Here is a 24919-nt window from a genome sequence, read left to right as displayed (position 1 = left end):
TATAGCAAAAATAAAAGTACTTGTTAATAGTCAAAACATGATTATCAGTCAAATACCCATCAATATATGGGGGTATCAGAATAAAAAGATACCCTTTATTCTATTGGAGCAACGTAAAACCTATCACTTATACAATAGTCATTCTACTCCAAGTATGTTTATCATGCTCATAGTACCTTTGAAAGTTTTTGAATCTTTCTATATTTCAGCAAGGGGTAGAAGGGTGTAGTTTTGATACTTAGATATACATACATATTCACTTTATAAACCATCTTTATCTTTTAAGAAATGAGATGGAAAACAACCTTGTACATACACCTGTTCTCCAAGGATCTCCTGAACTAGTAGCGCCTGCCAGGAGCTGTCTGACAGACTTGTCTTAAAAGGCAATGACACCAATCTTATTTTTTGTTAGAATCAGCTGTTCTGGGAATCGAATACAAAGCTCAGTTGGCAGAGTGCTTATCTACTATGTATAAAACCTTGCATTTGATTCCCAGCATCATATAAACTGAAAGCAGTAGTGGTGCACACCTGCAATCCTTGCACTTGGAAAGAGGAGACCAAAGGATCAGAAGCTTAAGGTCATCTTAGGCTATAAAAAACAAAACAAAAACCAAATACCCAGTAACTCATAGTTTTCATCCAAATTTCATTACCTTGGTCTACTCCCAAATAGGTTTAGTATATCAGTTTGGGACCCTACAGAGAAACCACTCCACCTTTAAAAACAAAAGGGATTAGTTCTGCTAAGGACTCTGCAAGATTCCTCAGAAACTTAGAGCAGTGTTTTTTAAGACCATATGAATCTGTTTATCAGTATGAGCCTTCATGAGCACATGTGTACCATGCTGTGTAGAGTCTAGAAAAAGGCATCAGATACCCTGGAACTGGAATTACAGGGGGTCATGTGCCACTATGTGGGTGTTAGAAATGGAGTCTGGGTTCACCACAAGAACAGTAAGTACTCTGATGCACCCCACTCATTACTTAGGCTAAGTCACTATAGAACAGAAGCTTAAAACTTTGGGTAAGCAGAGTGTGGTGGCTTATACTCATGCTAGCCTTTGGCTGCTTCAATTAAAACACAAAAAACAAGGTACAGTGGCACCACCTGTTATTTGAGCACTGGGAGTGGAGGTGAGGTGGGAATTCAACTGGGGTTTCAAGGAAACCCAGTGTGGCCTTGATACTCAAGGCCCCAGTAGTAGGGGCCAGCAGAGATCAAAAGATGGAATACTAAGTTCCACACATATCCCTGTGAGGCAAATATTTTCCCCCATGAAAAGACCAAGTCTTAAGCAAGTATATCTATAATGATTGCCAGTTTTATTCCTCTGGCTAAGAAATCCAGAGGTAATTCCAGGTTTACATTTCTTTTTAATAGTTCCTCACCAAGAGTTTAGTGTCTTTATTGCCTCTACAAGCTGGTTACAAATTAATTTTAATTAATTCCCATTTCTTAAAAAATCTGCAGTTCTTGGTGAGACACATATTCATTAAAAAATACAAATAAGCAAAAGGCAAAATGAAAACACACCACACAAAAATGAGCACTGTTAAGTTTTTTGATATACGTATAATTATACAAGTACACACATAATTAGGAATTTTCCTATATGTGAGCTGACCCTAAATATGCTGCTTCTTAATTCGCTGCTTAATTGTATAATAATGAATAAACACCATTTCCATGCATAAGTGTGAAACTTTCCAACTGAAAAATAAACGTGGAAAATGAGTCAAAATCCAAAATCCAATGAGATGCTGGTAACAACAAAACTACCTAAAAGAATATTCTGCCAGGTAATTAAAAGTAAAATGAAGTTCAAACATACATCAGAAAACGCTAAGAGAAAGAAAGCAGCAGCCAGATTTCAATATGAGAGAAAAAAAGATTTCAAGGCCTGGAGCACACAGGGTAGGGACGGCTTCGGGAATGTCTTTGCTTCCAATGCATCATCACAAACTTGTTTCTTACTCTTCTTATCTCTTCCCGAAGCCTTTCCAGCTCATCTACTCCTCTTATCACTTCTTCAGGGTTCAGATGCCTTGTGGGAGTGTCCTCTTTAGGTTCTGGGCTGGGTTGAGCAGGCTCTCCTCTAAGGCTTCCATCAGCTTCCTCCTGCACACTTTCTCCAGAAGCCTGAAGATTTCCTTCTGCCTGCTGTGGTGGATCCTCCGAAGGATGGCCATCATCTACTTTTGGTGTGTTCTGGGGTGTTTCTTCATTCTCATCACAAGACTTCTGCATGTTGAGCATTTCTTTTTTGAATAAATTAATCCTAGAAAAAAAAAACAAAACAAGCAAACAAAACCGACTTGGTGCCAGGCAACTGGACAGGCTCTCCCGTTCCCATAGCGACGGACTTTTCTGATTCAAGTCTCTAACAGCAAAAAAGTTTTCTAACTAGCAAAGTCAGGCTCTGAGCTCCTGACTCCACCCCTTCCTCCACCTCCCTTCCCTCCCCCTTCTCCTAGCTCTCTAACTCCATCTTCTCCTGTCCCGGCTCCAGCCCACCATTTTCCCAGCAGGCCCTGCAATAAACCTCTCCTAGCACCGAAATGGGAGCGGCGGGGAAGCAATTAACCCATCCCTTCCCACAAGGCTCTAACACTCCCGCCCTTTCAGGCTTTTCCAAGTCATCCCATCCGCAGCCTCTAACCAGCAAACAGTACGCTCAGCGGCCTCCTCTCTCTCTTTTAAATGTTTTTTTTCCTCTCCCTTTCCCTTTTTCACCTCATTTCCGCAGCAGGATCTGCACTGGCCTCCCGTGCAGATATCCGGATAAGAAGAGGCTGTGGCGCCCCTGGGATGTGCTTTGGTGTCTTCCACACTTCTACCCCCACCCAAAGGGACCTGAAGCAATCGCACCCTTGCACTGACCTGTAGGTATCTGGAGATTTTTTTCTCTTCTTGAACCTCGATTTTATGTCGCGCCCAAAAGATCAAGAGTCCTGTAAAAAGACAGGAGTGCTTTGTGAACACGCCAGTGCCTGGATCAAAAGGTCTCTCTTACGAATATAAGCTTTGATAGTACAAAGTTTTTCTACGTTCCCCCTCTTCTCCTTCCTTTTGTGGCAACCCCGCCTTCATCTATACCCTCTGTTTCCCAGCAAGAGAGCAAACAATCACACAAGTTTTCCTCACATTGTTATTGTTACTTCTCTCTGTATCTCATGCATTCCGCCTTTCCCCCTCTCTTTTCTTTCTCTCTGCCCATCGGTTAGCGACCTCCCTCCCAGTCTGCCCCATTCCTCACCAAGCAGTCCCAAACCTCTCGCACAAAATAGTTAAACAGACCCCTAGGATAAGAGCGATAGTGCGGGATGAGCGTGCTTTCTAGTCTCTGAGCCAGCGCCCACTATTAAAGTACCTGAAAGAAGCCGGGCCCCTCCTCTTTAGCAAGACTGAGCTGCTACTGAGGAACTGGGCCTGGATTATAAGGACTTCTGCACACGTCGACTGCAGGTCACGTGAGGGCCGCGTCATCAATGAGCTCCAGCCTTTGGCTACCCCTCCCATTAACATTGCAGCCCACCCCCTACATTCCGTTCACTTGATACTGTCAATCTTTTTTCTTACGTGCCAATGGGAGACAATAAGACCGGTCTCGTCACCAAGTATCTATTCACCTTACTCAGATTACCAGGAAAGATCAGTCTTTTAGGGTGCATCGACTAGTTCTCCTAATTTGGGAAACCATCGCTTTCTCTCCCTTGCTCCCTGTACTTCCCGTCCCCTCCCCCAAAATCCTACAGTCCACCATTTCTCTGGGAAGCTTATTCGGCTTTAAAATGGGGGAAGGTCATAGGTGCGCGCTCATGCGGGTAGGGAGAGACTGGCTGAAAAGGAAGGAATGTTTAGCTTCACTAACCCTCTTGGGTAGCTTTCTCTTGTGTTCCGTTTTAAAGAATCATGCTTTTAAATATTTTAAAAGATATACTTCATACGAATTACTTAACACTAGATGAGGAGAAAATAATTTCATTAAATCAATTTTAAGGTTTCAAAAATATTCTAATGCCTACAAAATGAAATGACAGTATTTACAACATACTGATGTGTTAGGATTTTTTAAATCTTACTAAAATGGAAGCGTTTGCAAACTGAAAAGAGCCAATTTTGTCTTCTTACTTTTGTATTCACAATCCACCACTCTCTCTGGCTGAGCTTAAACTATTATGAGATGTCTGAACTTTTAATTGATGACTGCTGGCAGCTTCCACTTGGAAATAAAGGCTTCAGACAGACCTCTTTTTCTTGTCTTTTGTGGGATCCAGTGTCTTTGTTAAACAAAAAAGCCTGCTTTTCACTCTTTGAACTTTGGTAGAACTCAAAGAAACATGTTTGTTGGTAAACTTTTGTTATTAAGAACAGAATGTTTGTAAGGAAATAATGCTTACAATGGAGCAGAAAGGAGAGAGCTCTTTGTATGTCACCATTGACTGTTGGGCTTATTAAGCACATAGGATTATTCATTCATTCACCCGTGGCACTCTAGATACTCTGATAGTGTTCAATGTGCTCCATTAAAACAAGAGCCATCTCAAAGAATTCCATACTCTACCAAAGAGCTATTTACACCCTGTGCTTATTGCTGCTTTATTTACCATAGCAAGGAATACTATTCAGTTCAGAAAAAAAAAATCAGGCTGGGCATCATGGCACACCCTTTAATTCCAGCTCTCAGAGGCAGAAGCAGCAGGCAGATCTTTGTGAGTTCAAGGCCAGCCTGGTCTATAAAGTGAGTCCAGGATAGCCAGGGGTACAGAGAAACCCAGTACAAAAAAAATTTTTCAGGAAAATGAATGTACTTAGAATGTATAATATTAAATGAGATCACACAATATCAGAAAGAAAAAAGCATATACTCTCTCTCATAGGCAGAACCTGGTCGATAAATATGTATGTTTATTTATTTATATAAACAAATTTACATTTGCAAGCAGTATAACATTTAGAAATGAAAACAAGAAAGGTCTAATGTTAGGAGGTGAGGAAGGGTTGAATCCAGGGAATGGACATGAGATATGGAAGAAGACATAAACTTTTCTATTTCTAACTTTGCTATGGATTTCTCATTTTTTGGTGATAGAAAAGTATACAAAATATATACAATAGTGAAAGTGTAAACTGCAATGTGAGGCTTCACAACTTCGGAATGAATATTTTAACTACTCAAAACTTTATTGAGATGCATAGACTTTGGTTCTGGTAAATTTCATCACATTGATATTCTTTTATTTGCAAGTTTTTTTTTTTTACAAAAAGTTTATAAAATAAACTGTCAACATGCATGACTGTTGTTATCAAAACACAGAGAGACTATCACTATGGTGTAAAAAAATAGCAGTATTTTAAAGAAGAAGCTGATTTTCTGAAATCCAGAGTTCACTAGTATCTGCAGGTGCGGTGGTATCTGAAGTGGCTATCTACCTGAAGAGTCAAGAGAAACAGAATGGGGTATGGTAGGGACTGTCTGTTGCAAGTGTGATCACAGCGGAATGTATTTGCACAGAATAGTCCACCACGGAAAAAGAAAAGGCCCCAAAAGAAATATTTTCTTTGGTTTAATGTTTAATAATTTATAATTAAGCACAAAATTCAATCCATAGATGAGATGCAAGTTTTCTTTTATTTGAGGAGACTGTGTACCATACATATAATTATATTTCCTTACTACTTACAGCAAAATGTTTTCACTCTTTGTGATGCTACCAGTACAAATATTATTCATAGCAAAATTGAATTTCTGTATGTAGAATTCTGTGAATTTTAATGTTAGGATTTATTTAAGCATCACTACGGTCAGAACATAGTCTTTTATTCCCCATATTCATTCATTCATTCATTCACTCATTCATTCTCTTGCTTTCAGGTTTTTTTTTTTTTATGTACATTGGTGTTCTGCCTGAATGTATGTCTGTATGAGAGTGTCAGATGCCCTGGAACTGGAGTTACAGACAGTTGTGAGCTGCCATATGGGTGCTGGGAATTGAACCCAGGTCCTCTGGAAGAACAGCCAGTGTCTTAACCGCTGAGCCATCTCTCCAGCCCCAGGTTTTTTTTTTGTTGTTGTTGTTGTTTTGTTTTGTTTGTTTGTTTTTTGAGACATGGTTTCTCTGTGTAGCTCTGGCTGTGCTGGAAATCACTGTGTAAGCCAGGCTGGCCTCAAACTCACTGAGTTCTGCCTATCTCTGCCTTCTGAGTGCTGGGGATCAAAGGCATGGCCCCCACCACCTAGCTTTCCCCAGATTCTCTGTCTTTCTTTTTAGCCATATCATACCCTTTTCCTTATAGTTTAGCAATCCTTGATTCCCACTTTGTCTTGTCTTTCTCTTTCAGCATAATGCTGCTGTCAGATAAACAGGAAAGAAAAATAACAATTCTAAAACAAGGCGGTTTATTTGGAAGCAACAGCAAACATAATATCAAATGAACATAACCCCATATTAATAATATGAGCTCCTCCAGGACATAGGTTCCTCTGAAAAATGACCATTCAAGCATTTTATGGTCCCAAGAAGGTTTGAACCCCTCCGTGACCTTTAAACTTTCCTAGCTCCCTTCCTTTTTCATGTGTTTGTATGTGAATGTGTCCATGTATTGGGGGAGGGGTGACAGCAGTGATATATGGATTGTGGGTGGAGATCAGAGATCATGCTTCAACTTTCCTGTTTTAGTAGTGATTCTTCTAATAGTAACTAACATGTTTCCCATAAATTTCATCATTTCAAAAAGAGTTTGAGTGGCCTGGGAATGTATGTCAATAGTAGAACTCTTACTTAGTGTGCACTAAGCCCTTATCCTGATCCTTAGTGTAAACACACACATGCATTCACACTCATGCACACACACACACACATGCACACCCATGTGGGTCCAGTTTTCTTATAGACAAACCTTTGTGCTCCCACAAATATTGAAGTGAAAGTTTTGTCCTCTCTGCCTATTCTATATATATGCGGTCACAGCCATAGTGATGTTATTGATGGGGATTATTAATTCTTTTTTCCTAAAGTCTCAAAAAAGAAAATGCAGTCAGTTTAGTAATACCACACCTGACAAAGAGCCAGGTCTTCGGTCTTCTATGAGCAATTTCAGAATGGCAGTGTAACAGTCACCTGGCTTTGAAATTAAATTAGTAAGGGTAGATTTTGAACACAAGTGAAGTTTAAAATACTAACATAGTATTGATGTAAACACACATCTCTTAGGGTTTGGGACATGGCTCAGTCATTAAAAATGCTTTCTGTTCTTCCAGAGAATCAGATTTCTAGCAACCACATAGAGCTTCACAACTGCCTGCAATTCTAACTGCTGGGGATCCAACATCCTTTTCTGATCTCTGCACTTGTACATACATGCACATACACAGACAGACAGACAGACAGACAGACACACACACATAAATAAAAATGTAAAATATGCACATCTTAGTAAAAAGAGAAGAAAAAGTGTAGGTGTTAATTTTAACAAGGAGGATGTAGGTTCTGAAGAACAGCCACACTGGATATCTTAGTTAATTATTGTCTTTGTGGGTGTGTGTGCACTCAACCTGCACTAGAGATACTTCTAAATCTGGAAGTGCCCCAGGCAATGCAAGGGAGGAAAAGGAGGCTGCAGGTTAGCATGTCTTATCCAGAAAGCCTTTAGGTATGACTAGGATATCTGGATGCTTTCTATGTTTATTTTTCTATAGTCTTGCATTCTGACACTCTGTAGAAAAATTCATCTTTCACATTTTTCATTGCTGTTTATGTACTGCAATGTGGTGCTTCAATTCATGTAAGCATTCTGCAATAGCTAAATTAGGGTAATTAGCATATCTGTCTCCTCAAATATGTATTTCTTTTTGGTAGGAACAACAAAAATCTATTCTTCTGAGTACTTCAAAATTACACAAATTACAGTTAACTACACTAACTGTAGAGAGTAATAAAACTTATACCTCGGGCTGGAGAGATGGCTCAGAGGTTAAGAACACTGGCTGTTCTACCAAAGGGCCCGAGTTCAATTTCCAGCAACCACGTGGTGGCACACAACCATCTATAATGAGATCTGGTGCCCTCTTCTGCCCTGTAGGCACACATGCAGGCAGAACACTGTATAAATAATAAATAAATAAATCTTAAAAAAAACCCTTAAACCTCTTATTTAATTGTAACTTTGCATCCATTGAACAATGCCTCCCTATCTTCCTTTGTTATCATTGCAGTTTCAAGGGTAAAGATCTTAGAATGAATGTAAACACAAATCCTGGCCTGACTTCCTTTTAAATTGATTCTGCTTTTTGTTGCCATATATCTTGAAATAAAAATATGTTCTACAGGTTTAGCATGCATAAATCTAATACATTCTGCAAACTATCCAGAATAATGATTGGCCACAACAATTTAACTTAAAGCAGCATTTATAATATATATTATTTCTTCCACCTATTTCTTTTTCCTTCTGCCCACTGACTGAACTCACATTGTAAATGATCATAGGAAACAGTTTCCAGTTATGCAGTCCATGGGACACTGCAAACATAAAGTGCAGTGTCATGGCCACTAACTTTTCAAATTCCAGTAAGTCAGTTTGCTTAGATTTCAATAGGCAACATTATGTTTCGATCCTGTATTTACTCATTCTAAGATCCATACCCTGTTCTGATGGCTTTCTAGTTTGTATCTCTCACTAGTCCAGAAGTGCCATAAAATGTATTTGATCCAACTTTGTAAATGACAAATTGGTCAAAATAGTTTAAAACTCCGTTATTATCAAATGCTTAAATGAATACACATTTTAAAAATAAGATATAAGACATAAAATCGGACAAAATAATATACATATAATAAAGTATATTATATTAAAGTTATATAGGTAGCCAAAATAATAGACTAGTATTTAGATAGTGGTTCTTTCTCTGTGTGTATCTATCTATCTATCTTTTTGGGGTACAAATATAGAATGATTTTTTTTCTAGTAATTAATGTCAAATATCCACTTTATTATGGAATTATGGATTTCTTTAGAGACGTTTCAGTTTGGTTCTTCAGTCACTTTCATTTATTAAGATTCATGTTCCTCTGTAGCAGGTTCCTAGGTTGTTTCCTGTTTTCTTCTTCTTCTGACGTCCATCCTCTTTGCCTTTCGGGATGGGGAACAACCTAGGAACCTGCCACAGAGGGCCTCTGAAAGCCTCTGCCCTGCAGACTATCAAAGCAGACGCTGAGCCTGATGGCCAACTGTTGGGCAGAGTGAATGGAATCTTATGTAAGAAGTGGGAAATAGTAAGAGCTGGAGAGGATGGGAACTCCACAAGGAGAACAACAGAACCAGAAAATTTGAACACAGGGGTCTTCCCAGAGACTCATACTCCAAACAAGTACCATGCATGGAGATAACCTAGAACCCCTGCGCAGATGTAGCCCATGGCAGTTCAGTGTCCAAGTGGGTTACATAGTAATGGGAAGAGGGACTGCCTCTGACATAATCTGATTGGCCTGCTCTTTGATCACCTCCCCCTGGGGGGAGCAGCCTTACCAGGCCACAGAAGATGACAATGCAGCCACTTCTGATGAGAACTGATAGACTAAGATTAGAGAGAAGGAGAGGAGGACCTCCCCTATCAGTGAACTTGGGGAGGGGCATGCGTAAAGAAAGGGGAGGGAGGGTGGAATCGGGAGGGAAGGAGGGAGGGACTTATGGGGGGATACAAAGTGAATAAAGTGTAATTTAATAAAAGTTAAGTAAAAAATTAAAAAAAAGATTCACGTTCCTATTTATTAAAATTCATTTAACAATTTCCATTTAAAGGAGAAGCACATATGCCCACTATGTGTGTTTCATCACATAGTGACCACACCCATCCTTGCTTACTTGTTATAATACATGTTTACTAAAACTAAGAAGTTATAATTTATAGATTGCTTTAAAGTAAAGACTATCCAGACATTGAAAGATTTTCCACTAATATTTATGTGCTCAAAGATTCAACCTAGGACACAGTGCTTTATTTAATTCACCAGTCTTTTTAATCAGGTGTATTTCTACCCTTTATTTTCCATGACCTTGATGTACTTCAAGGCTGAAATATTTTTGTAAAATATTTCACAATTTAGATTTCTCAATATTTGCTCATGATTACATTGAGTTATAGATTTGGAAGAAGAATATCAAAGAGGTGAAATGTATTTTTCACCACAAGGCTGGGATATGAAATGAACAAAGTGTGAGCAGTGCTGTTAATTCAGAACATTTGATTTCCATTGTCTTCTGGGTATTTTCACTTTACTATTTGTTTCTCTTTTCATACTCTTTTTTAGAAGCACATTTCTTCACTGAGCTGTATGTGTGGCAAGAAGTGAGTTTTAGCATCTAGTCCGTACTGAAGCAGAAGAAAGTTAGTATCTGCCCCACCTAGGATGGAGCAGTGTTAAAGAATTTGTGAATTACGTGTATTAAAAACAGCCAGAGTGACTAGTGAGTATTTGGGACAGATAATTTGAAGTTGCACAAATACACTGCAGAGTTTAACCACATAAACTATTAATATGAAATCTTAAAGATGAATTATTGTTATTATTATTATTATTATTTTCTCAAGACAGGGTCTCACAGTGTTACTCTGGTGGTCCTGAAATCCATTGTGTAGGCCAGGCTGGCTTTAAACTCACAGAGATCTGCCTGACTCTGCCTCACAAGTGGTGGGATCAAAGATGTGCACAATGCCCTGCTAAGGTGAAATTTTTAATATTCCATATTCCTTCCACATTTAATATTGCAAATTAGGCCAGGCATAGAGGAATAAATCTTTAATCCCAAAATCTGAGAAGCAGAGGCAGGCAGATTGAGTCCAGCCTAGTCACATAGTGAGATCCATGCTAGCTAGGGTTACATAGTGAAACTCTGTCTCAAAAAAAAAAAAAAGATAGATAGATAGATAGATAGATAGATAGATAGATAGCATTCTAATTATTCTGACCAACACTTTTTTATGGCTTTTTCATTCTTATAAGTTCTTCCTCACTCCTATCTATAAATTCCATTCCCAAATTCTTGTAATCCATACATTTTAAAAAAATATTTTTATTTTGTGACCCACTGAGTTAAACAGGGATATCTGTGTGGCATGGGTTTCAAACTCTCAATTTGAGCTTGATGGGATAATGAAAATGACTTCCCTCTGCCGGAATATATCAGGAGCAAATATTTCTGCAAGGAGACTAGGATGCCATTAGCCCTTCTTCCATCTAGCACTGATTGTTTATAAGGTCAATGTAGTATTTAACAATATGGGCTTTGATATCAAATTTTGCTGGTGTCATTTGTTGAAGAGGCTGTCTTCTGCTTTTAACCAATGTTTGTTTGTTTGTTTGGTACCTTTATTGAAAATTGAGTGGCTGGAGTTATGTGTGATTTTTTTTCTAGATCCTCATTTATATTTTGCTGTCTACATGTATGTATTTATTTGGTTGGTTGGTTGGTTTGCTTTGCTTTTTTGAGACAGGGTTTCTCTATTTAGCCCTGGCTGTCCTGAAACTTGCTCTGTAGATCAGGACAGCATCAAACAAGATCTGTCTGCCTCTGCCTCCTGAGTAATGGAATTAATGGCATATTGCACCACTTCCCAGCTTACATCTATGTTTTTATATCAGTACCAAGCTTATTTTGTCACTGTGACTCTGTAATATAATTTGAGACAAGATATTGTGATTCTCTGGCATTGCTCTTTCTGAACAGTTAGACTGTTCAGAATCTAATGTGCTTCCATGTGAATCATAGATCTTTATTTTTCTTGTTCTTTGAAAACACACAACAAATACCAGAAACAAGTAGGATAGTTAGTATATATGGTCAAATAGAAAAACTGTCAACAAAGAACTGCACTCCTCAAAGTTATCTTTCAAAGAAAAAGACAAATAAATACACTCCTAAACAAATAAAAAGCAAGATACTGTGTTGTTCACATTTTTTTTCTTAAATGAAACATTTAAGTTCTCCACATGAAGCTACTTTTACTCCATAAAGTAATTTGAATTCACAAGAAAAGCATGTATGAGGATGCCATAATGAAATCCACTGCTTCGTATGGTAATCTAAAAAGATAGATAAAAGAAGAAAAGCATGAATAAAGGTTATTATGAAATGATAAAAGACAGTACAAATACATATTTCCTCCTCTCTTACATGAGTTGGATAGAAATTTGAGCATTTAAAACATTGTTTCTATTTTTTTGATCAATTTTAAAAATTAGTATGCAAAGTAATGGCTTTTGTTATGGCACGATTGTCATATGAAGTCATGTTGGTAAGACTTCATGGCTGTAGCTTCTGACATTATTAGGAAACACTCTCTCACAACAAACTCCCTGGTCCTCTGGCTCTTACAATCTTTCTGCCCCATCTTCTGCAACAGTCTCTGAGCCTTAGTAAAGGAATGTTTTTCAGATGTATCCATTAGAACTGATCTCAATAATGTTACACTTTGATTGCTTGTGGTTTTCTGTACTGGCCTCCACTTGTTGCACAGACAAGCTTCCTTGATGAGGAACGAAGACTACATTTATCTGTGGCTATAAGGACAAAAGTTTAGATTGTTCTTGGGGATTATGTTGGTGTAATAAAGTAGTGACTATAGGTTCTCCTCCTCCAATATCCACTACTTCACTAGCATTGAGTAGTTAGCTAGATTTCTAGTACCAGTTTTTTTTTTTTTCTCTTGATGAGCTGCTCTTAATTCCAATTAGAGAGGGAACTGTTGCTTACCACCAAGGGTATGTGTGCTACTACTGCATCCTTTAGGTTATTGTGCTATGTTGGTCATTTTGTGATTCATGGGTAGAAGTGTCAGTTGCCTTCCTCCTTTGGAAACTTGCATGCCACCTCCTGGTCCCATGAGATCTAACCTTCAGGAAACAGGCATTCGGGTCATTAACACCTCAAAAGCTCCTGAACCCTATGACTGAAGTACATGGAGTCTCCAGCAATAAGGACTTACATTCTACAGCTGGGCACGACAAGGTCAATAACAACAACCTTCATGTTTTGGGTGTATTTTGGACAATCCTGACCAACACTCTAAAGATAACTTCTCATGCCTGCTGTTGGGTTTTTTTGTTAGATAGTCTTTGGATCTGGGAAGGAACATTGGCAGCCTAGATAAGAAGAATTTACTTTAAAAATAATATATGCATAGTTATACACAGACTTATGTGTATTATAGGTTTTGAGGTGAATAGTTAATAGTATGATTCCTTACGACTTTTGCAGACATCCTTATTATTAATTTACCTTCCCATTCCTTCTGTATATACCTTCCCTCCTGTCCTTAGAATTCCACTTTCTCTCCTTTCCCCTCCCTCTTTCTTCTGTACTTACCATACCCCTCTAAAGAACCCACATTTCCCTTCGGACATCCCTTGTATTTCCATGTATGCTCTTCCTAGCAATGGAGCATTTTTCTTTCCTGATTTCCACAGTTACTCCAGTCTATGTACTCACATCAGATTATTTTGAGGTAGGGGCCTCTGATGAGAAAGAGCATGTGGTATTCATCTTTCTGGCTCTGGAGTACCTCACTCAATGTAACATTTTCGAGTTGCACCTACTTACTTTCAGATTTCAGTCTGAAATCTGAAAGCTGAGTAGTGTTTGATAGTGCATATGTACCACATTTTACTATACATTCATTGGTTGAAGAACATTTAGGTTGTTTCCATTTCTTGATTTTCTTATGTTCAAGTCGTCCCTAGGCCCTCAAGTGTAAGAGACAGCAGGCAAAGGAAACTTTTTTATAGAAGAATTCACTCTTAAAAGTCTTATCACCTCCATACTAAGCAGTTGCAGAAACATTCACTTTGCACACACCTCAATTTTTTTTCAAACTGTGAATTGCCTTTTAAGGTATGGCAGTGACAGAAACAGTGGCATTTGCATTTTGTTTTTAAGATTTTCCGCTTCAGAAATAGTACATACAACTTTTCTGAAATTCTAAAGGATTGATTGGGCAATAAACTGAAGATCAAATTAAAGAAAACTAGTTAAGGATTATTAAACTAAAGCCAAATAAACCTGGATCTTAAACTGGGCTAAATTTCTTACCTGTATGCGACTTTGTGTAAATCATTTATCTTCTTTTACTGTTTGTGTAGGCAATCTTCACAGCAATGTTGATTTCAATAGTTGTGTTGCAACTCTTGACTCTTAGCCAGCAAGAAATGAAAACCAGATCCCAGGATGAAAAATTTCTCTTCACATGTCCTCTTAATTTTTCCTGTCTTTTTATTCTTCCTCATTGGAACTCTTACCAACTGCTACCACGGTAGTGTCATAAACTAGATCCCTGATGGAGAAACAGACTTTCTCTATCCCCAAAGAAATCTCACTTATTCATTTAAAAAATGTATTTGAGGGTTTTTTTTGCCTATGTATATGTCTGTGCACCATGTGCTTGCCTGATGTCTGCAGAGGCCAGATGAGGGCATCAGATAGTCTGAAACTGGAGCTATTGATGGTAGTGAGCCTCCACGTGGGTGCTGGGAGTTGATCCTGGGTCTCTGGAAGAACAGACAGTGCTCTTAACTGCTGAGCCATCCCCATAAACCTCCATTACATTAAGTCATGAGGAGTTTGGAGTCATTAGCTACTCTAGTATAAACTTACCTTAAATCAGCAAATGATTCTCAGAGTTCAGTAACTCACTGGTGCACTTATCAAATGTGCTAAGAATGTATATGGTAGAGCTATATGTGTGCGGGGGTGTAGACAATACACAATAGAAATTATGTAGTTTATGATTATTATATGTGTCTTTCAAAAGCACATGAGTTAAAGTTCTAGTTTCTAGGGTATGGGTTACTGAAACGTAGAGACTAGTGAGTAGAAGTTAGATCACTGAGAGAATGGTTCTGAAGAGGACAGTGATATCCTAACCCTTTTTTTATTGCTTCCAGTATACTATGAATTTATCAACATCTGTGACACAAACTTTACCTATAATGAACTGTGCTGCTACAGGCTCAATGGCAAAAGAATCAGGTGACCTTTGACTAGAACCACTGAAGCTATATGCCCAAATAAACTTTTTAAAAAGATGTATTTGTTTATTATTTAAAAAAAAACAATACAAATGCTTTATTTAACAGTTGTAGATCATTTATGGGCTAAGTGGTGGGTATCTAGGACTCAGCAACAAGGTCAATACAAGCTCCAAGCCTCTCCTTCTGATACCAATGGGGTGAATACATCACCTTCTCCATTGGGGCCTTTGACAGTGGGCTGGTGTCATTCACAAATTCCTTACATACTTGCATGTATTGTACTTGCCAACAAGTCCTGCTCTAGCCAGCTTGATTGTCTGAGACTTTTTGTCCATGATGGCCATGACCTGGCAGAGAGAATTCTTATTTTTTTATATGTGAGTGTTTTGCCTGCGTGTATGTTAGTATACTATGAGCGTGTAGTGTCTGAGGAGGCCAGACCAGGGTGTCAGATTCCTTGGAGTTGGAAAGGCAGCTGTGAGCCACCATGTGGGTTCTGGCAACCAAATGTTTTGCACCCTCGGCAAGATAGGCTAGTGCTTTTGTTTGTTTGTTTGTTTGTTTGTTTGAAACAGGGTTTCTCTATGTAGCCCTGCCTATCTTGAAACTCACTTTGTAGAACAAACTGACCTTGAAACCACAGAGATCGTCCACCTGTCTCTGCCTCTCAAGTTCTGGGATTAAAGGTGTGTGCCAACACTACCAGCTTACATATTTTTGCATATATTACATCTCAATACCAGTTTCCCCTCCCTCCACTCCTCTCAGTACCCTCCCTCTCCCTTTTCCTCCAGATCCCTTGCTCCTCTGTTTCCCTTCAAAAAAGAGCAAGCTTCCTAGGGATATCAACCCAATATGGCATAATAAGTTACAATAAGACTAGACAGCAGCAAGTGCTCTTAATCACTGACCCAGCTATACAGTCTCTCAACTAAACTTTTATCTTTGTGTGGGTGTTGTGGGTGTGAAATCATGTTTATGTGTCTATTATACAAGTGCATGTATATGTGCAGACACCAGAAGATGACATCTGTTCATTTATTTATTTTTATGTGTGTGAGTGCTTTGCCTGCAGCATGTCTATGTATTACATGTATGCTTGCTGCCCACCAAGGACAGAAGAGGGTGTCAGATCCCCAGGATCTGGAGTTACAGACAATTGTGAGCTGCCATGTGAATGCTGGGAATTGAACTTGGATCCTCTAGAAGAGTACCAAGGGCTCTTAACCATTTAGGGGGTCTCTTCAGCCTACTTTTATTTAATTTACTTATTTCCATTTGTTTGTTTGCTTTTTGAGGTAGGGTTATTCTGTGTAGCTCTGGCTATCCCAGATCTCATTCTACAGACTAGGCTGGCCTTGAACTCATAGAATTCTGCTTGCTTCTGTGTCCCAAGTGCTAGGGAAAAAGGCTTCTACCACCTGGCTTATTTTTTAATTTATGTTTATGTGTGTATGTGTATTGGTTGCTTGTCTTCATGTACACCACATATATGCAGTACCCACAGCGGCCAGAAGAGGGTGCCAGATCCCCTGGAATTGGAATTATAGGTGGTTGTGAGTCCTCTAGCATAGGTGCTGGGAAGCAAGAGCAGCAAGCTCTCCTAACCACTGAGCCATTTTTTCCAATTCCTCCACTTTATTTTTTTGTGACAGGTTCTCTGAGACTAGAGTTCACTGTTTAACTAGATTGAACATCCAGAAAACTCGAAAGGTCTACCCACATCTCACTCCTCCCACCACTAGTCCCTGTCCAGTTCTAGAGTTGCAGATGCACACCACCACATCTGGCATTTATGTGGGCACTAGGACTCTCAGGTCCTGATGCTTGTACAGCAGTCACTTTAACACATTAATCATCTGCCTAGATATTTTGTCTCGTCTCTTTCTCTCTCTCTTTTAATATTTTATTTTATGTGCATGTGTCTTTTGCCTAAATGTATGTAAGTGCATCTTGTATGTGCCATGCCCTCAGAGACCAGAAGATGGTGTCATATCCCCTCGACTTGAGTTACAAATGGCTTTTACCATGTGGCTGTAGAAAATCCATTCTAGGTCCTTTGGAAGAGTAGCCATGGTTTTCCACCTCTGAACCATCTCCCCAACTATAACTTTTTCTCCTTTTAAGTTGATTTTTCTCAGACATTTTTTATGGCACAGGAAAGCTGACTAACACATATGGTAAGGAATAATGTACTACATTTTCATATCAGAATGTCCATAGATAATGGCTATACATAGCAAGTTAAGAAATAATGCTTGCAAATTATCTGGTAAGGGCCTAACTCTCCACTAGACAGGGAGTTATTCCAACTCAACAGTAAAAAAAATGACTATAAATCTAATTTTAAAATCAACAAAATGAAGTGTAGTAGTGTATGTCTTTAATTCCAGTCCTTGGAGGACAGAGGCAGGTGGAAATTTTTGTGAGTTCAAGGCCAAACTAGTCAACCGAGTGAGCTCCAGGGACAACCAGGACTACACAGAAAGATTCTTAAAAAAAAAAAATCAAAATAATTAGATACACATTTCTCCTCAGAAGATATATAAATAATCAATAAAAAACTATACAGTGATGAACATTGTTAGTCATTAGGAAAGTTCAGGTTAAAATCTTTATGATCTCCTACTTTTTAAACAACTAAGACTGCTATAATAAATTTGCAAGTGTCATCAAACATATTGAGAAATTGGAACTCTAACACACTGCTGGTAGGATTATCTAATGTCACAGTTGTTTTAGAAAACAATTTGGTAGGTCTTCAAAACTTATACCAAGTTATCATAGACTTTAAAAAAATCATCTCCTAAGAATACACTCCAGAAAACCAAAAACATATTTTGAAACAAAACCTTACCCACAAATATTTAGTGATGATGGGTGCTGTGACATTATAACAAGACAAAAAAAAAAAAAACAAAAAAAAACACAGATACAACAAGCCATGTAGTGTATGATTCTATTCATATGAATGTGCCAATCCGTAGACACAGAAGCAGGATCATTGCTTACCAGATGCTAGGGACATGGAATAGGCACAACGTCAACAAGTATAAGGTTTCTTCTTAAGGCGGTGCAAATATCTAATTTTGAATTTGATAATGTGATGGTTTCAGAACTCTACTAACATATTAAAAATACTGAATTGTGTGTCTAAGTGAGTAAAATTTGGGATCTGTGAATTATGTTTCTCCAAATCTGTTGAAATACTAACAAATGCACACTAAAAAATATGGTGGTAGATCTCAGAAACCAAACATATTTAAGTATTGGGAATATGAACTGGCAATGCAGACTAAAGTGTTTATTAATAATATATTCTTTTGCACTATTAGTGTTTTTAATTTTAGCATATGTGTCTATTTTATGAAACATGAAATTGAGGACTGGAGAGATGAGTCAGCAAATAAAGGAGCTTGTTGATCTGGTTCAATCCCCACTACCCACATGGTAGGAGAGAAACAACTACTGTAAGTTGTACTTTCACCTCCATGAGTACACCATGGTGTACACACACACACACACACACACGCACATACACACCTCCCACAAATGAATGCGTTTAATACGATTCCTTATAACAACTTAGAAATGGAAGAAACATCAAATCAGAAGAGATTCTGATGTTCTGAGTCTGATAGAGAAGCCAAGATTTTATATTTTCTGCAAAATAAATAGGATTTATATACAGATATTCTACCAGAAGCTCTCAAACTTAGAAAGCTACTACCATAGCCCATTTGGAAAAAAAACAATTGTGCAGTAATTTCTCCCTTGCCACATTTCTTTTGAAAACGTAAATTTCAGTTGCATAGGAAAGAAGTTACATGAGACAAAGTGTGATAGCTAATGCTTCAAATCCTAGCACTTGGGAGGTAAAGGAAAGAGGATCATGACTCTAAGGCCAGCCTTAGTTACATAGTGAGGTGTAGTCCATCCATGTCTTCATGAGATCTTGCTTTAGCAATGATGACACTAACAAACTAATGAGTCTACATATTCAACAGTATGCATACAAACAGGAGCAGAAATAGTGTGAAAACTGAGATCTTCTGATTTGATGGTTATTGTCTTTATTTTGTAAGTTTCTACTATGTGTTGTGGGAAGCAAAAAATGAGTAAGATAAGTCCTTGGGTTTGTAAAACAAAAGTCTGAGAGATGGGGATTCATCTCATTTGGTAGAATTTTTGACTAGAGTTCATGAAGCCCTGATTTTTTCTTTTTGATTATTATCATTTATTACAATTTATTCACTTTGTATCCCAGCTGTATCCCCTCCATCATTCTCCCCTACCGAATCCTACCCTCCCTCCCTCATCTCCTCCCTGCCCCTCCCCCATCCACTGACAGGGGAGGTCCTCCTCCCCTTCCATCTGAACCTAGCTTATCAGGTCTCATCAGAACTGGCTGCATTGTCTTCCTCTGTGGACTGGCAAGGCTGCACCTTCCAGGGGGAGGTGATCAGAGAGCCTGTCACCGAGTTCATGCCAAAGAAAGCCCCTGCTCACCTTACTAGGGAAACCACTTGGAGACTAAGTCTATGGACTACATCTGAGCAGGGGGTTTTAGGTTCTCTCCATGCATTGTCCTTGGTTGTGTTATCAATCTCTTCAGGGTCCCCACGGATCAGTTTTTATGGCTCTGTTGTCTCCTTTTGGAGCTCCTGTCCCCTTCAGGTCTTTCTATCTCCCCCTTATTTCATAAGATTCCCTGCATTCTGCCCAAAGTTTGGCTATGAGTCTCAGCCTCTGCTTTGATACCTCAATCAGTAGTCTTTCAGAGGCCCTCTGTGATAAGCTCCTGTCCTGTTCCCTGTCTTCTCTGCTTCTGATGTCTATTGCGTTTATCCTTCTGAATAAGGATTTTGCATCTTCCCTAGAGTCTTCCTTGTTGTTTAGCTTCTTTAAGAGTGTAAATTTTAATATGTTTATCCTATATTATGTGAAGCCCTGATTTTAATCATTAGCTCTTCTTAAACTTGGTGGTGCGTGCCTACAATTGCAGCATTAAGAATATGGAAACAGGATTTTTAAAAAAGCAAAAGGTCATTTCTTGTGTACATAGCCAAGTTCAAAGCCAGCCTAGGCTTAAATGAGACCTTGTCACTGTGTAAATAAAGACATAAATAATTAACAAAGGTAAATACAGTGGATCTAATTTTTAGTTAAGATTTTAGAAAGCATTTTCCACATTTTTTGATTGACAACTATTAAAGTAAGTAAAAGCACATTTTAAACACATTAGAATGGAACACAATAGATATTCTACTTAACAGGCTTCAGGAAAATAAAAGAGGCATTGTTACCTCAAGTACTTCACTTACTAATAAGAGTGGGTGTCTCAGATGGATGCAGAATCCGTGAGGGAGAAGGCCTAATTCCCAGGGGATGTGGCATTTGCTCGAGGGAAGGTATCACCCACATCTCAGCTTCCTGCATCTTCTTTTGGGCATAGATGAGACCACCTACAGTTATCCTCCAAGTGCCTCATCTGCTGCTGTGAGTGTGCATCAGCAGCGCTTGTTGCCCAATTTGTTGTATTCCATTGTATCTATCCCTAGTTCACATATGACAGAGAAGCAGCATCTTCCAAGGAATTGCAAAAACTCCTCCAATTTTTACTCCCAGGGGTAATGTAGTTTTACCTGTAATTCTGCACTCTGCCAAGAATTTTAACTGTCTCCTTTGCCTTTGCACGTTTTAATAAGTTATTTTAATGGCTTTATGAGACAAGTCTCACTCTGTAGTCCTGGCTGGCCTGAGTTGGCTAGCCATAAAGTATAAGAAAGCCTCAAAGTCAGAGATCTGCCTGGCTCTGACTCTAGAATCCCATGACCAAAGGTGTGTGCCACTGCACCCAGCCTTTTATTTTACTTTTTATTTTTTCTTTTATAACAAAAGTAACCTCTCTTCTTAATGGGGAGGGGCTTTTATGAGAAAATGAAAAATCTCAAATCGCACCACATGGAGAAAAACCATCATTTTTTTTAGGTCTACATAGTTATACAGTTTTTCTTCTGTATAAATATTCTTTTATAAAAATATATTTATTTATGATGTACACAGTGTTCTGCCTGCATATACACCTGCATGCCAGAAGAGAGAGACGAAGGTTGCGAGCCACCATTTGGTTGCTGGGAATTGGACTCAAGACCTCTAGATGCTCTAGAAGCACAGCCAGTGCTCTTAACCTCTGAGTTATCTCTCTAGCTCCCGTGTAAATATTCTACATATTTGTTTGTTACATATTTGTTTGTTTGTTTGTTTGTTTTTTCAAAAATGGACTGATACTGTTTCTGTGGTTCTGCAAAGTGTTATCTTTATTATTTCACAGTATACCATGAACATCTCTTCCATGCACATGGGTGAAAGTCCTTTACTAAAAGACAGAGTGCTGTCTGCTGGTAACAAGAGTGACACCTAAAGAAAAATATCAGCACAAGGTTAAAGCACAGAGCCCGGCAAATACCTGCCAGGAAAGCAGGGCTGGCAATATTTCCCATCAAAGAAACCAAAAGGAAAGGCCAAAGGCATTAAACAAAGGGAGCATCTTCCAAGTCCTTCTGTCCCCTGCCTCCTCCCCTGACTCCCCTGACTCCCCGCTGTTGGCCCCTGGGGACTAATGCATTCTGTGCCTCTCTTGGCACCCAGTGAAAACCACCGATTTTCTGCCTTTTCCTCAGTTCTTCCTGAGCCCTAGTGGCATCTGCATACTCCCTCACCATCTCCTCACAGCTAACACGCCTGTCCTGTAAGTCCTCCTGGGAGTTCTTGGGAGAATCATCTGTCTCCCTGTCTGTTTTTCGTTTTGCTTTCCGGGGCACATAATCTTCAGCAGGGCGCTTTTCTGCAGCCTGTGCCTCGCTGTCTGGCTTTGCCTGGGAATCAGGCTTGCCTTCCCCTTTAGACTTTCCCTGCTTTTCTGGCTTCCCTTCACCTTTCTGTTGTCCCTGCTCACCTGTCCCTCCCTCCTTTAGCTTCCCCTGGTGTGCTGGCTTCCCCTCTGCATCTGACTTGTCTTCATTTCCTCCCTCTTCTGTACTTCCTTCATCTTCTGCCCTTTCCTTGTTTTCTGGCTTTCCTTCATTTTCTTTGTAGAACTTTTCCATGTTGCAATGTTTCTCTGTTGTCTGTTCTAGAAGACAAAGAAAAGAACACTAAGGACCTTCAGATGGCACAAGGTTTGAATAGTTGCTTTCCTTGGTTCATGGTTCTCCCAACCCACCTTAATCCACCTTCCAGGTAAACTCTTATCCATATATTCCCTTTCCTTTCCCCATACACTTCATACATATCCACCAACCTTGCAGGAAATTTCAAGGCTGTTTCTTCCTACCATTAAAGGGATGTGCTAAGACAGAAATGTGGAGAATAATGGTTGCTAAACTTTGTTCTGGATCTGCCCACAGCAGCACTAACTATAGTTTTAGCTTACAAAAAAGTACAGGAATCAAGGGGCATTTACATTTTTTACTCATTCTTTCACTTACAAAACTTACAAAAAGTGCACATAGATTCCAAGTGTCCTCTAATAGCCTCAGAGAATATGGCAAGTGCCTTCCTTTCTCCTCACTCTCATAGCCTCCTCTTTATCCTCAGCAGCAATAAAGGATCACATTCCCTTAGGGTCTTGAAATGCTTTTTGAAATTGTACTATGAAGGATTGGAGGAATCAGGCATGCAGTGGCCTCCCCCAGCTTTTTTTCTACTTCCAGGGGTGCTGAAAGGCATTCCTTCTCTCACTAACCTGCACTGATACTGCAGGTCTTTCCTTTTCTTGGATGGGTTGGTGCCCACAGCCACAGACCTGAAGACCTGTGGGGAGATAGGAATCAGGGAGTGAATGAAGGCTTAGAAGACTGAACAACTGACAAGTAGGACACAGAATTTTTGTCAAAACTTTCCCAATTCCTCCCTTTCTCCCCATCACCCTTTCTCTGTGTTCTCTGATTTTTCTCCCACACATCTCCCTTGAGAGTTTACCGTTTTCTAGCCTGGAGCTATGGGAAAGAAAAATTCCTTCCAAATTGTTTCTCTGTGTCTGATTTCACTCCCCAAATCTACTCTCACTTCACTGAAATGAGTAGAGCTCCGGACTATGAAAGTCAGAAGGCAGGTCTTACTGCCCTCTGTTCTCTAGACCAGTTTCCAACCCCTATCCCCACCCTTAGGGTTCCTTGATAATGCACAGATGGATACTTTTCTGAAAATGGAGATAATAGAAGCAGAAGAAGACAGAGTAGTCATAACCACAGCACACCACTCACCCTTTCCTCCCCACATACACAGGGGAAAAAAAGAAAAAAAAAACAGCTTTCTACAATGAAAAGGGTGGATTATTTCTGAACTCTAACATGTTCGGTCCTTATTACCTCCTTTGAAAGGTTCTTCCTACTTTAGTCACCCTCTAACTGGGAACTGAGCCTCTACTAAACCTGTTTCTTTCCTCTACAGCAGCCCCCCACCCTTGGTCTTCTCTGCCTATCATTTTGGGCTCCAAAATGGTTGGGGGATGGAGAAAGTGAGAACTCAAGCCTTGGCCTGGGGCAGTCCACTTTCCTCAGCCTAGAGGCCTGTGCCCCTCCCCTGCTACCTAAAATGGATTAGGCCATCACCACCCCCACATCACCGTTGTCCCCTCCCCCGCCCTCCTCCGCTATATGACAAATGTAGCTCAATCACTGTTCTGAAGAGATCTCAATTGATATTCTCTACCATCATCTCCCTCCAATGACCCCTGTCCCAGTTAGTATTTATTTGCAGTCCACATCCCTTTCCTGCACCAAGTCGGGGAGCAGCTGGAAAGGAATAGAGTATATAGTTTTGAGTCCGCTCTGGTCTTAGCCTTCTTGTCATTCCTACCCAGCGGTCTACAGGCAGTGAAGGATTTGTAGCTATCCCAGGGAAACGACTCCTTCTCACATTTCCTTCTGCCATTAGCCCACATTTCTCCAAGGATATAAGAGTGCTACCCCCAACAGTCACACAATCTTCTGCGCCAAAATGAATGGGGGTGGAAAGGGGGCGGTATCTGAAAAGCAGACTGAGTGCTCTGCTCAGTAGCCTCTGTCCATTCCCACCCCTCCCCCAGGAATTCCCGGCTTGTACCAACCTGCCGGGCTATAGGGCAGTTGCCCCCACCCCTCTGTCGTTCAGCTTCGAGACTGCCTTCCTCCACGGAGATAAGATAAGGAGATGGTTGCTGGTACCTGGAAGAGAGGGACTTCTGCAAAAGGCTGCTTCTGATCACGTGACAAGAACGTCACCAGTGGGCTCTGGTCCCTAGTTCCCCTCCCAAGCATCAGAAAGTGCGTCAGGAGCCAGCCTACTTTTACCCTCACTACCCCCGCCACCTTCTGTCCCTTCCCCCACAGCATGAGGCCTTGTCATTCATCGTGTTACTTGCAAATTCCAGAGGTCAAATATGGTTCATCCTGTGGTGCGTAGTCATTAGGGAAAGGCTGCATCTTTTCCTAATACCGCTGCATGTTAAGATCTCAGAGGATATGGGGGCCACTTTATTTAAAAGAAAAAAAATAACAGTTCATGTACTCCTTCAATGCACTTCGTCTCTCAGCCACAGACATTCATTCTACACATGGTCTTCTTTTCATAAAGGGTACAGGGTGGATCATTTGGAAGGTAAGCACATTTTTGAAATGGAGATTTTCTTCTCTTTTTAATAATTTTTGTTTTATTTCATTTACTCTGCTGGACACGTGTTATTCTTAAGCACAAAACTATTTCATTTAAAATAAAGTGTTTAAGAAACAGGAGAAAATTGGTCTCCTGCAGCTTGGGGTTTCCATGAAGCCTGGAGAAGTAATTGCTGCGGGGAGAGCCCTTAGACGTGTTTCCTTTCTGAGGTCATTCACAATGCTTGAGT

The 24919-nt window shown here is 39.7% G+C and overlaps 2 protein-coding genes across 3 annotated transcripts; both read right to left on the bottom strand.

Annotated features, from left to right (window-relative positions):
- Positions 1–1308: 1308 nt before the first annotated feature.
- Tceal8 (transcription elongation factor A like 8) lies at positions 1309–3533 on the bottom strand. 2 transcript variants are annotated; one of them, XM_021628663.2, is made up of 3 exons: positions 3378–3533; positions 2888–2958; positions 1309–2285 (listed from the first exon to the last, which is right to left on the bottom strand). In XM_021628663.2, exon 3 carries the CDS (start codon positions 2261–2263, stop codon positions 1901–1903), a length of 363 nt encoding a protein of 120 aa, XP_021484338.1. In that variant the 5' UTR covers positions 2264–2285; positions 2888–2958; positions 3378–3533; the 3' UTR covers positions 1309–1900. The 2 variants fall into 2 exon arrangements, with proteins under 2 accessions (XP_021484338.1, XP_021484337.1); XM_021628662.2 differs by lacking the exon at positions 3378–3533 and adding an exon at positions 3264–3288.
- A 17797-nt stretch (positions 3534–21330) lies between these two features.
- Positions 21331–24305, bottom strand: Tceal5 (transcription elongation factor A like 5). Its single transcript, XM_021628668.2, has 3 exons — positions 24146–24305; positions 22781–22848; positions 21331–22168 (listed from the first exon to the last, which is right to left on the bottom strand). Exon 3 carries the CDS (start codon positions 22140–22142, stop codon positions 21567–21569), a length of 576 nt encoding a protein of 191 aa, XP_021484343.1. The 5' UTR covers positions 22143–22168; positions 22781–22848; positions 24146–24305; the 3' UTR covers positions 21331–21566.
- Positions 24306–24919: the final 614 nt, after the last annotated feature.

Source organism: Meriones unguiculatus, chromosome X (genome assembly GCF_030254825.1).
Source record: "Meriones unguiculatus strain TT.TT164.6M chromosome X, Bangor_MerUng_6.1, whole genome shotgun sequence".
NCBI classification, from domain to species: Eukaryota; Metazoa; Chordata; class Mammalia; order Rodentia; family Muridae; genus Meriones; species Meriones unguiculatus.
This window is presented reverse-complemented; position numbering and strand designations above follow the sequence as displayed.